Here is a 14877-nt window from a genome sequence, read left to right on the forward strand (position 1 = left end):
TAGCAAAAATATATTTTATTTGAAATAAGATTAAAAAAGCACATTCAGATATTCTTGGAAATAACTTTTTTTTTAAACTGCTCTAGTATTACAAATGTAATTGAAAATATTTACACTAAACCAAAATGAATAACTTTGAGTTTCCCACTCGCCTCAGGAACCTGTCACAAGATATAAGAATTTCACACGATGATTGTTACTTTTAAATAAAATTGAGCCTAAAATATCTTTACAAACAAAATTTGTACGTTTAAGAGAAACATTCTGTGCAACGCTATGTAAAATTACGAGCCAGAATATAAATCGTTTACATGACCGTCAATAATGCTTCAACAACAATACAGCACACTTTGTGTTAAAAAAAAAAATTACCTCAGTGTCCTGGTCAACAAGACTGATTTCTACAGATGAAAAAAGACCAAAAATTAAAAGTTGTATACATCACCACAAATGAAGATTGATTTCTGAGAGCCATGAAATAAATCTATAAGTCTAGTTCTGTGATCTATCACACCTGAATCAGGTGATCAAACCCTCAGTGCCACTCGCTCAATAATCACGTTCTAGTGTGCGAATGTGTGTGTAGGTAGAAGTGTTGAGTACTTAAGCCATGTATCCTCTGCAGCTCTACTGGAGGAGGGTATCTGCACGGTAAATTATGACTGTGCTATTAGCATTCAGGATTATGCATCTATTAAAATTCTGATGTAAATGCCTGTAATAGCCTACAGTCTGTACTGTCCAATAAATATGTATGGGGGAAAAAGTTTAATTATTCTGAGAACAGAAAAGAATAAAACATTCGTGTTTTAGGATGATTAGTTAAGTACAATGCAAGCAGAAAAAGGCAGTCAACTTGAACCTTTCGTAAAGTGCAAAACAGAGGGGCAGATATCACTCTCAGGGTGTTAATGAGGGATTTATCTATAGCAGTTTGGCTTCACGCAAAACACACAAATTCGCTATAAATTATATCCATAATGCTTCACAGGATAACATGCTGTACAACTTCATCCCAAAGACTGAAAACAATGAAGTACATTTATTCGAGTGTAATATTAATCAAATGAAAGACACATAATGTACCTGTGTTTCTCCAAGGCCACTTGTGTTGACTTGTTAGGATGTTAGAGAGGTCATCCTGAGTCTCAGAGGTCGACATTTCTCTAGACTTACTGCAGGAAAAAGAAAAGTTGCTACTTTCTTTTAGAAATAAAAATTATGAAAACTTGCAATCTTAACTGTACTAGCGCCTACGGCAGATGGCCTGGATGTCTTTCACACAAACAGCACATCAAGTACATCTCTCATCGCAGAGAAGCTGCATGTGGGAGTCAGGCCTTTCCCGGGGATTCGTGGGTATTCCGTAAACACAAACCACTACCACCATTGCATGAGACTGTGTGAATGTTATCAGTCACATTGTGGGCTGTGCGATTACGTTTTACGGCCGAGTCTGGCGACGGAGACGGCGAGTAATTTTTGTGGCTTTTCTGTTTCCTTTAGTGATGCACGCCGCTTACATGGAAAGGAGGGAAAAAGAGCAGCCCACACCAAACAACTAACCAAACAAACAAATACACAGCTACGCATATGTACTGATGCACTCCGATTCTGAGTCCATGCTAAAAAGGACTGCGTGGAAAACGTATGTGTGAAATTCAAGGATGTGTGTGTAAACAGATGTGCGTAGAATAAGACACGAAACTGTTGGGACGTTTCCAGATATCCGCCTCTTTGCCTCTTTCCCTGTGCCGTGCTGGATTTAATACGACCGATGGTGATGCTACCGAGGCATTGTACTCCTTCGCTCGATCCCTTTTTCTCTGCCTGCACAATGCAGGAATAAAGCTCGACTCGGTGTCTCTAAGCCTTATTGGCTCGGCATAAGAAACAATAAAACTTCATCGGAGACCAGATTAGTGTGGCTAAATAGAATAAAAAACAAACAAAAAAGGGGAAAAATTAGATGAGGATTTCCTCCCTCTCAGCTGCCATTTATCTGGGTGGAAGCATTTTCCTTTAACGTCTCGCACGTGGCCGTGTAGCAGCACAGGCCTGTAAACTGGGATCCACGCTGCCAAATTACCCAGAACTCCTTATTTTATGTTTTAAAAAGCCTTTAATCCCAGCCCATCCTTTTTGGGCCGTCCACTCACTACTGGCAGAGGAGAGAGGAAGGATTTGAAGAAGACAGAGGGAGCTTAAAAAAAGAAAGAAAGAGTCACAACAGAGTCAATGACCAAGGGACAATAAAAGCACACACAAAACCACTCCACACAGTTGATCCTAACTTGGGTGAACGATAGACAACTATCCATGATTTAGAGTCGAGGTTATTACAAATTTCCATTTTTGATCAAGTACAAATTAGAGTAAAGGTCCGGTGTTATCTAGTGGTGAGGTTGCGAAATGCGACCAACGGCTCACCCTTCCCTGTCGAAGCACTAATATGGCTGACACAGACATTACGTTTCCATACCTTAGCCGAAGGAGATAACGTATTTACAAAACGTGCTCTGTAGAGCAGATAGAAATATCTCATTCTAAGGTAATAAAAACACATCGCTTTATTCACCTCTGAAGACATAGTTATGCATATTATATTGCATTTCTGCAAAAGATCCTCCAAAGAATTACACATAGCACCTTTAATTCTAATTTATTTGATTTGATCATTTACTTCAGCTGTAGTTAAACTAAAGCAACATCCTCCAAATTTGAAGTTCAGCTTTTGTTTTATGCACATATTTATATTTAGTTTGCACTGCTCATAACATTTTGACACCCTCACCTTGAGTGTTTCGTGGTAGGTGTATCTTTCTCGCTCCTGGCTGGTAGTAGTTTAACTCCACTGGATGTTGACAGACCATCATCTAAAATCACACAAGCCCAGAGGGAAACAGTTTAACATGTAGGATCTTTGAAATGTAGTAGCTTTTCAGTACGAGAGATAGAGAGACACAGAGAGACAGACAGACATAACATGACAATGTATCCTAGGAATGTGTAACACACGGGGAACTCGTTTACTTTTCCCAGACAGAGACAGGTGACATATATAGAAGGAGATTCTACTGTGAGACTCGATCTAAGTGAACACCCTACAGCACAGCCGTGTGCATCTTGTGAACTATAAGATGATCCCTCTTATACACTCAAAACCGGATTCTCTCTTACAATTGGCACTCTCACCAATTCAACCAAGTTCTCAATGAGACACAGATACTCTTCTGTGACAACAAAGCAACAGTAAAAGAACAGAGAAGACAGAAAGAGAGCATCAACTGCAAAAACTGCATCAAGAAAGCAATATTTTATAGTTATACAGTGCAGAGAAACACTGTACAGCCCCTATAACTTTGGAAATGGATTGTTGTATAGTGTGAACAAGTGATATGCTTCAATATGCAACAATACTGACTTCTAAAGCCATTTGAAAGAATAATAAAGATTCCTTAAGCTGTATTATTTTATAATATTCTTAATATATTCTTAATATATTAGACTTAGCATTATTTTGGTTAAAACATGAAAGTGGGTGCAACATTTAATGCAGGTACTAATGTTTGACAAACATCTCCAACAGATCAATACCCTTAAAGCCATCTCACACTTTCATGACGTTTTTTGTTGAAGAACTACCATAAATGTGTAAATATTAAGTCACTTTTTAATTTCTTATGTGTGTGTATCCTTCACAGTCAGGGCTGGCTGACAGAGTGAGACGCTCTCTTCAGGCTGGCCAAATGTAAACAAGACACCACGTCTTTTTAAAGCATAGCACAATACTGAATCCTGCCGTTCTCATTCCCTATTTATGATCTTCTAAACTGCCCAACAGAATTTCTTTTAAATATTCTGCAATAATTCCTGCACACAAACACACACAGACGATATCAGCACCATTGACAGGAAAACAGACACAGAACAAACGCTGGGAAAGAGGGAGCCGCTTGCATTATAAAAAAAATCTCATGCAATGATTTCTGATCACAACATATCAACTATTAACCTCAGTAAAATGCCCCCAAACATTTTGCCCATCTGTTCCTCTTGTATTCACACTCTTAAGCACTTCCTTCCAAGGTTAAGGTCTGCTAGGGGTGAGAGAGCAGGGAAATCATCAAGGACATAATTAAGAGGCTTATGGGTAGACAGGGTGGGAAACACACACACACCCTAAAGTTTCGCCCCCTTATTAGAAGCTAAACACCTCCCTTGTCTCATCTGTACACCTGTTAGCCAAAGCACTTCTGTCCGTCCCTCATCTCCCTCTCGCTTCTGTTTTCTCTCTCATTTAAATGTCTGCCTTAAACATGTTCCCTGCACACGGGACATCTACACCGAAGGTGACCGAAAACAGAATATCAGAGCTGAGGTCAATGCACTTTAAACCCTCTATTCAACAAATTAACAATGTGAAAGAATCCAATTCTACTTTCAATCTGCACGCAGCACGCACCAGAAAAAAAACCCTTGAAGAAGCAAAATATAATTACATTATTACATAGAGATTAAACATTACGAAACCTAATGAGTTTTCTTTAATTTCCCCGGTGGTGCTGCTGTCCTGCTCGCACGCGCCTTACGTCACATCAAGACTCATAACACCAAATCAAATCCACTGTTTATGTGTTATGAACACAGAGCTACAGTTCATTCACAAACTGTCCCTTGTAACTTTGCTTAGATGTTTAGTTGGACCGTTGAAACTGTCATTTTATTGTCATATCCCAGCTAACTTTTATGTTGGGCAGACCAATAGAGTGAATTTAGGGTGGGACTATAACCTTTTTTTTACCTCATCTGTATTTTATCTTCTGCTTTTTTCATTCCAAAATATATTTTTCTTTATGTCACAGTGAGAATGTCTGCAAGGACTCAAATGTGCTTTCAAACACATATTATTCACATTATTATGAGTGTCGCTGGGTGATCAAGTGCACTCATAAACATTATCACACTACAACAGGTTGATTTTGCGTTTTATTGTATCTCATGATACTAGAATAATTCTCTCACCTGGTGCTGATGTTTGTGCCTCTGCGTCTATTTCATTAGCCTTCTTCTTGGCTACAGCGGCTAACACCAGCTCTCCCTTATCTTCTGCCACGTAATGGAGGTCCTTTGAAGGTAAAGCAGAAGAGCAGAGCAATCTAAAATTAATCTCAGCTCACATGACAATACTTCAGTTTTTTCCCTTTTTTCATTTTTGGCGAGAGCGAGACCGAGAGAAAAAAGACCAGATTAAATAACCTGTTTGAAGTTTCCGAGAAAAAAACCCTCAAAGTATCAAACTTTCAAAAATCATTCTCGTTCATTTGTTCAGTCGCCTTTGTGTTGTTCTTTCCTGTTTCTCCCTGAACTCTGACTGGACACAGTCATACCGGTTTTAAAAAGCACCGAGATGCGGTGAAAGCCAAGTGTCACCTCTAAAAAAAATGTGAGAACGATGCTCTTCATGTTGCAATAGGGTTTAAACTCTTGTCATTACGGGCAGGTGGGTCCAGACACACATACACACATTATTCACTCGCTCACTTTTGCTCTTTCTCTTTCTTAAATATGAGCCCTCCTATCCCAGTGAATAGGTTATATCTATTATCAAGTATCATGCAGTCAGAAGACCTCCATTAACCCACAAACATGCTTTTTAAATGTCAAACCAATAGTGCCACCAAAATGGATGCCAGATTGAGACATAAAGCATCTGACAATTATGTGCACAGAGAATGTCTGTAAAAGATGACATTAAACATGAGTAGTGCTTAATTGACCGAAATATTTGGTGCATTAAACTGAAAGATACAGGACCATCATAAAATAGGTTTTACAAGCAGTCCAAGAAATACTTTGTAACTCCAATAAAATCAGCCATGAGTGGTTTTAATGCTTTTACAAACCGATACGTTTTACAAGAACATTCAACAGATATTTTGGCTAATTCGTATGAATTTGTTTGATCTGATTAGTTTTGCTTTTGCGTCAGTAACAATCAGTTTAGGGGCGGGGCTTTAGAGCTGCTTTTTTTCTAGTAAAGTTTTATAACGTATGAATTCAAACATATTAGCCACCTCGTAAAATAGCTACGAATTCCTGTGACCTAAGATTGAAACATTTTACACAATTTGCATATTCCTAGTATTGATAAATCACCACAGTACACAACGTTTTGTCAACAAAAAATTGTGTTTCCCTTGAGAGGATCCTCAGATGTTCGGACTCAGTCTATGAACTTAATAATGTTATTGACAGACTATTTGACCATCTCAGATGGCCCCATTCATAAGTAAATTAAAGTGAAAGTTGGGAGAGGAGCTCAGTTCTGACTTCAAACTAATAAGATCCTCTCTCTTCCTCCGTTTAAACGCTAAACCCATCCTTCCGCTTCAGGAACATCAGTCAGGGCTGCAGTGAGATGCAGAGAGGCTGAATACAGCACAGTCGGACCTGCCGAGCGCTAATGCCTGTATTGTCGACCGGCCTCTGCAAGTCTGATCAGATGAGGGGGGTAAGAATGACTTACAAACATCAAACAGGACTTGATTTAGCAACTTCAGAGGTTCAGGGATGAGAGCCAATAACCTCATGACTCAAACAAAGACCTGCATTTCTTCGTTTTAACCAAAAACCATGGGTATAACCTTTCAGTTGGTGGGTTTAAATCTATTTAAAGTTCTCTAACAGCTCTATAAGAGGAAAAATGTCTCTGTAAGACAGCATTTATTTCATACAGTGGATATTAGCATTCGATCTCAAGATATTTCAGTTTAGCAAAACGTAATGCTTTCTTAACCAGAAAAATAGAGATAGAGACCGTTCGAAACAGGTTAAACAGGGAAACAGTAAAAACCAGAGGGAATCCAGAGGCCTGAGAGGGATAACAATAATTCTGTACATAAATCAGATATTATAGCTCTTATTCAGCACAGCTTACAGGGGACACACAATCTATTCTAATCTTATTTATTTAAGAGCTTTATGGGCTCAAATGCAGATAAACAGCCTTTTAGCGTTATTTCTGACTGGAGAGGCATATGGACAGATAATAAACAGCTGGTCCGGTGATCATGTTTGATATTCATTCAACGGCACAGAAAAGTTTAAAATTTACATGGACCAGTGGAGCAGAGATATAGTGTGAAGGAGAGAGAGAACGATTACATGCAGAATTTTGGGCAAAAACTTTGGCATTCGTACATCTGGACAATCCATAATAATTATTGTGGATTACACCTGTAATGGGATGTTTGAGGAGGGTGTGTTATCAGATGTATAAATTCATTATCAGTCTCTACTTACAAACTAACATAGGGATAGTCATTTGTGTGTATATATATATATATATATATATATATATATATATAGGGATGACATTTCAAACTTGTATGGCTTTCTTTCTTCTGCAGATACTGCAAAAACGAAGATATTTTGAAAAATGTTCCCATGTACCTATTACCTTCTATTTTATAGACACAAAAAGTCAATGGGACTCCTTCAATTCTTCAAAATAAATAAAATCTTCTTTTGTGTTCTGTGAAATAAAGAAACCTATACGGGTTTGAAATGATGAGTATGAGTAACGATGAAAGAATTTTCATTTTCCAGGCCAGTTTCTTTACGCCAATATGTAAAGATAAATGAGCATGACATATTTTTAGAGTTAAAAGAAAGTGAGACGAGACACCGTCAAACACGAATGATTATACAAAACTATGATGACCAAATTATTTAACTAACCAATCACAATCAAGTGATTCAGGGAGCCACGTAATAAGACGTAATTAATTAGTCATCAGATCAAAAAAAGAGACGCATAAAAAGGCAAACTCAAGGAAAAACTGCGAAATTAATTGTCACGGACATTATCGGGGTTCACATCACAGGATAATTACAGCTATAGAATGTTACAATTATGCAAAACACTCCAGCAAGCGTGGAGCCCACGCCGCCTCCCTCCCTCCCTTCCTCTCTACCCCTTTCTGTGACTCCAACCCCTCCAATTTCTTCCAACACCAAAGTGCTTCACTCCACAAAAGCCTTCTTACAAAAGAAAAGAAAAAGAAATTCTTTTGGTGCTCTATTGTTGATTTGGAGACAATGAGACTCGAGTCTGGCTCATACTGGGGGCTCTTACATGGGGCTCCGTCCGTTTTGTTTCAGCTGACCTCTGTGACATGGAGGGGACCAGATCAGATGGAGCAAGGACCCCCGCTTGTTCTCTGCCTTTCTCCTTTCTTTCTTTCTCTCCCTCTCTCCGGTGGGTGGTTTAATTTAACTTCTGCGGCTAATTAGCCAGGAGCCAAAACCGTGGGGTGAAACGGCATTGCCTTTAGTGAACTCTCTCTTTCTCCCTCTCACATTCTCTTTGTTGATTCAGAACGACTGATATTCATGGGGCCATTCATAATTTGCCACTTCGTCCTCTTTTTTCATGTCCTTTCTGCCTTTTTCACTTTTTCCCAGTGCATGTCCCAAGAATAACAGATCCAGGTTTCCTTTGCTCTCTCTCTCTCTCTCCCTCTCTTCTCTGCCCTTTCAGGTTGTGTGGCTTGAGCTCCACCTTTTCAATTGGGGCCCTCAGCAGCAGCACTTAGTGGGGAATGAATTGGAACGAGTGCGATCGGCGTGAAAGAAGGAGGGAGAGAGAGAAACTGCATGAAAAAGAGAGAGAGGGAGAGCGACCGGTGTGAACGCTAATAGGGAAGGTGTCACTCGGGCATGGAGAGAAGAGGCCTAGAAAAGGGGTCATACACACAGGACCGTTTAAAGGAGCCAGAGAAAAGATAGCGTACCCGCCACGAGAGCTATGAATGACGGAGCCCTCGCTCATCTCCCCAGCCCTCCGCCTCCCTCTCTTAGCAACTGTTGCTCTCTGAACTCTCGGGGATTGGTGTTATGAAGGAAAGAGGGGAAGTGACATGGCCAGGGGCCTCAAACCCTGAACTGCACCTGCCCGTATAATCCTCCCATAACTGCACTATTATCATAAACAATGTCATGACTTTTTTTGTAAAACTACAGCATGACTAATTGTACATTTTTACATTTATGTTCATTTTTTGGCATTAATCATTCAAATTAAAATTAGTTCAAAGGAACAAAATGGTTATGGTACCTTATGTAACAATAAAGACTTTATTAAATTAATTATATCATTATATTAACAGTGTGTCTACAAACTTTAATCAGTTTGATAGTCATATTTCAATAATTTCACCTTTTTGAATGTACAAAATAATATTTTTATACAATTTTGGTTCAGCTGCCCTGAATGAAACGAAGAATGATACTAGATTTATTTCCAGAATCAATTATTATTATTTTTTGCATTTACTCTTTACCTACCGGTCACATTTTTTGTGTGTGTTTGAAGTTGACACAGGTAGAAAAGGAACCACAGATATAGTTGTCTGTGTCTGTTAATAATATTGATACCAAAAAACATATTTTTTTTCTCTTTTCCCCCATTTTTATGTTGTCATTTAATAAAATGAAATTCATATATTGTTGTGTAGGCCCATGTGTCCTCACCATAAATAGATCCCTGGCTCCGATATCCACAGCCAGCAGGAAGGCTTTTTCAAACCGTTGATGTCTGAAATAGAGAAAACACTTTTGACATCACAGAGATAAAACAACCTTGTCTGAACACATTACTCAGCCGTGTGGCTGAATGTTTTTTTAAATGTGAGAAAAAACACATCAAATCTTTTCTATTAAAGTGAAAGTTCAACCAAAAATAAAATTCTATTATAATTTACGCACCCTCTTGTCATTTCAAACCTACATGTCTTTCTTTCTTCTGCAAAACACAAATGAAGATATTTTGAAGAATGTTGTTAACTGGCCCCCATTCACTTTCATTGGATTTGTGTCCATACAATAGAAGTGAATAGGGGCTAGTGCTGTTTGGTTATCAACTTTCTTCAAAATATCTTCTTTTGTGTTCTGATTACAGAATATTCACTTTTGGGTGAACAATCTCTTTAACAATGCACTTACACAGACACACACACACACACACACACACGCGCACACACACACTAAGTGTGAAAAGCTCACAACATGGGCAGATAAAGATATATGTAGAAGGTGCCTGTGTGTGTACCTGAGAAGATGATGAAAGAACCTCCTTGCATATCTGCTTATGGGGTCTCTGTATTCCAGTATGACAGTGTTTGACAGGGGTCTCGATGGGGCATAAAACATCCCCAGAGCTGCTTCTAACTGGCCTGAACACAACACGATCAAAAATAATACACTTAACAAGTTTAGTTCACAAAATTGTAGATATTTTCCATACTGTTTAACCCAAAATAATCTCACTATACTTTGTCTATATATCGCTTATACTATATATTGCTTATTGCTCCCTTTACTAAGTCGCTTTTGATAAAGTGTCTGCTAAATGACTTAATGTAAATGTAAATTTCACATACTACTCTGAATCTATTTTAAACATTATATCTATAACTTGAGCATTGGAAACCTAACAAAACATTGTAAAAGATGTTGGTTAGAAACTTGTGCCTTTTTGCCAATTAATTCCAGTATGATTATTTATGAGTTCGGTTGCTAAATGAGATTACTCTGTTTTTATTTTTTTTCAAAAATCATGTTTTTTTCTTGTGCATTCCAATTAATATAAATCAATCTGCAGTTTGTTTGTTTTGATCCATAATAACTCATAAATAGAGCTAACTAACACAATAAAAACATGATAACAATAAAAAACATGATTTTTGAAAATTGTTATCTCATTTTGGAACCAAACTCTTCATATTTTGTTATATAATGCAGTTAGAAAAGAGCCTATCCTTCTAAGCAGAATGTATTGTAAACTTTGACCTTTCTCTGTCACTAGTTACCTTTAGGCTTAGTCTGTGTGCAGAAATCAAAGCCTACAGGTCTGGAGTCAGTCTTTACCTTCATTCTGGTGGTCCAGCGGTTTCCTCAGCAGGTGATCTGTGATGGATATAAGTGACCGATAACATTCAGCTCCCATCATGGCCCAGTCCATATTACCCAGAATTCCCAGCGCCGCGTCCACCTCTCCACAGCGCAAACGGTGCTGTACCAGTTCACTTGGGCCTAGCTGACCTCCATTAAACACACCTAGACAAAAAAAATGCGGGAAACATGACTCATGCAAGTTCAGTGGATAATTATATTTCGATTTGCAGTTATTAAGTAGTCATACTTGGCAATACTTGATACAGTAAAACTAGGTAAAAATTGCACGAAATACATGTACAATCTCTCGTATGACACATTAAGCTGTGGTGCTCATAAGGTAAATGCAATTTTAAATCTACTGTGCAACATCTCTCCTCCTGCCTCCACTACATTTTAAATATAAATTCCAAAAAGACAGCAATAAAAAAACACAATTAAGAAAAACAGAGAGAAAGAGAGAGAGATTGTGAAAGCTCTGGATCGTATGAGGTGGGAGATCTTTAGAGGCGACGCTCTGTAAGATTGGCATTGACATTTGGATCGATCTTTAGTCTGTGCCGTTTCCCTGTAGCACTGTCGAGAGGCGTATGTGTGTTTTGGGGTGTGAATGAGTGTGTGCGTTGAACTGTGACACACACGGCAAATGCAGTCGATTCAGGTTAAACGTACTCGTTGGTGTGGATACTGCTGTCAACAGTCAGTTAGTGTAGAGAATTAACTTTAAGAGAACAGTGGGTGATTTAAAACATGCTTTATAGTGCAGACAATCAATTGAAGAGATTTAATGAGGGCAGGCGAAGGGACATTGAGCTAATGGATTCGCTATTGGATTAAGCTACGCTTAAGAAAAGCTTTTAACATATAGGCATTTACATAAAATACTATCATAACACACAAGTTTTATCACACAACGTACATAGTTTAGCTGTCTCAACCTGAATGTAAAGTATACATCAGGAGACTGATATTTTAATATTTACTTAAGAAAAAAATACCAAATTGTGCTTATTAACAAAACCAGGCCTAAATCTACTTTCAGACAAAAATGACCTCCTGTGGATGCTGGGAACAGAAGGCGCCATTTTGCGAAAAATGACACGAGGGCTACCATGTTTTTTGCAACTGAATTAGGAAGGGAGGTCGGAGAGGGTCCAATTAAAACTGCATGTGGGAAATTAACAGGCCGCCTCCCGCAAACCCCTGAAGAGCCACTAATGTGACTAATAACAGGGTACAGAGAGAAATAACAGACCTCGGTACAGCCACAGAAACCACGCAGTGCTTCTTCCACACAAACACAAAAACACACACTTCCTGACGTGGTTATATTGTGTCTGACACAATAATATACACAAAAAGAAATGAGCAAAAAAATATCTTTTCAAACTTTGATGACAGGATTTAATGATTTAATTTCAGGATGTTATAAAAAAAATATGTATAGTCTGAAATATCAAATCAATATTTATCAAGAATAATAACTCCCCTAATGTTTCCCCAGTTTTGATTTTATTATTATTTCACGTTATTAGATGTTGACTGCAAACTGCAACTCTGCGCAATTTCTCCTTTAAATTTATTTTGGTTTCTCTCTCACTCTTTTTTCCACTTTCACAGAGCGTGCCGGCCAGCTGCCCCCTGTATCCTCTCCGTACAGCAGCTCTCCTGCGCCGCACGCGTGCCCAGATGAGATAACTCGGAGAGGAGGGAGAAAAAGAAGGGCGGGTGAGCGAAAGAGAAGAGAGAGCTAAAAGACAGAGCGGCTTCCTTGGGAAGACTGGAGGTCTGCCAGCTCTTTAATCTTCGGTGCGTCCGCTTCCCTTCGTCATGTAGCAGTTCTAGTGAAATAAGTCAATAAATATGTGCGCGTGAGCAAGACAAGTCCAACAAACAAACACGGTTGCAAACAAATAAACAGGCAAACAAGAGCTGCTCACTCGTCGCTCAGAATTATCAGTTGGAAAGGATTCGCGTTTGCTTTCTTCATCAAAACCTTGGCACAAGATCATAGGAAAGGGAACTATTGTCTGTTTTTCCCTCTCTCTCTTGTATTTTCTACCTCTCTAGTACTCTTTCTCATGCTTGTGATTCCGTTAACAACAGCATGCACAGTTGATGGGAGTCACGTTCAGCTCAGTTCAGTTCCAAAGTCAAAATAAAACTTTGGGCAGGTTTGATTGGCAAACTTTATCTGGTACCCTGAGGGACAGCAAGTCACTGTAAATGATTTATCGGAGAAATGCATCCCAGAATGCACCTGGAGGGGGCAGCCCTAGGGTGGGTATTGAGTGACCTCAGAAGACTCGGACTCTGCCATTCCCTAAGATGTCTGTGTGCTTTTAAAATTCTAGAATGAACCCAACAGGAGCTCCAGAAGTCTCACTCTGGGTTTCTGTAGGCTCAGATGGCATGCCCACAGTCCGTCTGATGCATGGCACACACAAAAACAGCAAGAACTTTCTCAATCTGGCAAGCTTTAATCTGATTGGCTAGATTTATGACAGAGTGAAGGCAAGCTTTAATCTGATTGGCTTAATTTATGCCAGAGTGATGTACTGCTTTGGAAACAAAAAAAAGTGCTAAAGTACTTTTTAAGAAAAGCTTAAAAGCAACGTTTTTAAAGAGTAACTATTATGTCATTAAAATTACTTTTCATGCAGTTTGTCATGTTGCTCTGTGTAAATAGAAAGCATTCTGCCAAGTTGTAAAAACGAAAGTGATCAAATAACAAAGTTATTGACTTATATTTATATATAATTTTTACAATTTTTAAGTTAATATTGTATCCCCTATCCCTGACCCGTCCCCTTAACCTAACCCTCACACAAACCTTTCTTCATTTTTACATTTTGTAAATTGATTTAAACATCATTTAGTTTTAGATTTATAAACTGTTACGACAAAATTTGGCCGAGATACAACTATTTTAAAATCTGGAATCTGTGGGTGCAAAAAATCCAAATTAGAATATCGCCTTTAATGTTGTCCATCAGAGCAGGTAGCAGGCCAATGCTAAAAAGAAACAGGCATGTTTTAACACTCTCTATAGGTTTACCGCTGTAATGACGTTGTGGAGAGTAGATGAACCTAAGTTTGTAGGCATGTTTCCGGTCTTTTTTTTGCTTCAGCCACAAAAATATTTTTTATATATATTATCGGTAGGAAATCAACAAAATATCTTCATGGAACATGATATTTAACTAAACGGGTCATATGACACGGCTCATATGGTTCTTTGTTTTAGAAAACGCTTTATTTTCCACATACCGTGCATGTTTGTATCTCCTCTTTGCCCCGCCTCTCTGAAACGCGCAGATTTTTTACAAAGCTCATAGCTCTGAAAAGCGAGGTGTGCTATGATTGGCCAGATAACCAGTGCGTAGTGATAGGTCAAATACTGCAAGTGTGTGACGGAAATGTAACGCCTCTTACCATATTTGGAAGATCAGCTTCCAAAGCAATTGTACTGACAGGTACGCCCACCTTACTTGTGTATACATTTGGGCAGTCTAAGTCAAAACATACCACGTAATGACATAGATTTTTGGGGGAGTGTTTACATGATGCGTTTCAGGCAGGTCTGGGTGAGCATTCGCTTTTAGATAGAATGCATCTCTTGTTCCGACACTTTCATTTTTTTTAATTTACATGTCTAATACATGCATGGGCAACTCCAGAAAACACAGAAAAACACCTATTCGCACCATATGACCATTTTAATATACTAATGATTTGGGCATAAAAGAAAAAATTATAATTTTGACCCATAGGCTACAATGAATTGTTGGCTCCTGCTACATATAAAACCGTGCTACCTACGACTGGTTTTGTGGTCAAGGGTCACATTTGGTCCCCAAACTGTAGGGTTTACCAGGACAGACACACATTTAAACAAACATACATGCACAGACAGAC

General features: G+C 38.6%; 1 protein-coding gene across 2 annotated transcripts in view; it reads right to left on the minus strand.

The window, feature by feature from the left end:
- wdpcp (WD repeat containing planar cell polarity effector) overlaps positions 1–14877 on the minus strand; it is a 49646-nt gene continuing 34769 nt past the window's right edge. The window contains exons 11-18 of one of the 2 annotated variants that reach the window (XM_056767980.1): positions 10933–11121; positions 10115–10238; positions 9538–9601; positions 5026–5128; positions 2795–2876; positions 1087–1175; positions 373–401; positions 1–161 (exon numbers count right to left, since the gene is read on the minus strand). In XM_056767980.1, the coding sequence (XP_056623958.1) occupies positions 111–161; positions 373–401; positions 1087–1175; positions 2795–2876; positions 5026–5128; positions 9538–9601; positions 10115–10238; positions 10933–11121 (731 nt within the window). In that variant the 3' untranslated portion in view covers positions 1–110. Of the gene's footprint in view, positions 402–1086; positions 1176–2794; positions 2877–5025; positions 5129–9537; positions 9602–10114; positions 10239–10932; positions 11122–14877 lie in introns of both variants that reach the window. The other variant, XM_056767979.1, reaches the window with a different exon arrangement.

The sequence above is a fragment of the Triplophysa dalaica genome, chromosome 15, assembly GCF_015846415.1.
Source record: "Triplophysa dalaica isolate WHDGS20190420 chromosome 15, ASM1584641v1, whole genome shotgun sequence".
NCBI lineage: Eukaryota > Metazoa > Chordata > Actinopteri > Cypriniformes > Nemacheilidae > Triplophysa > Triplophysa dalaica.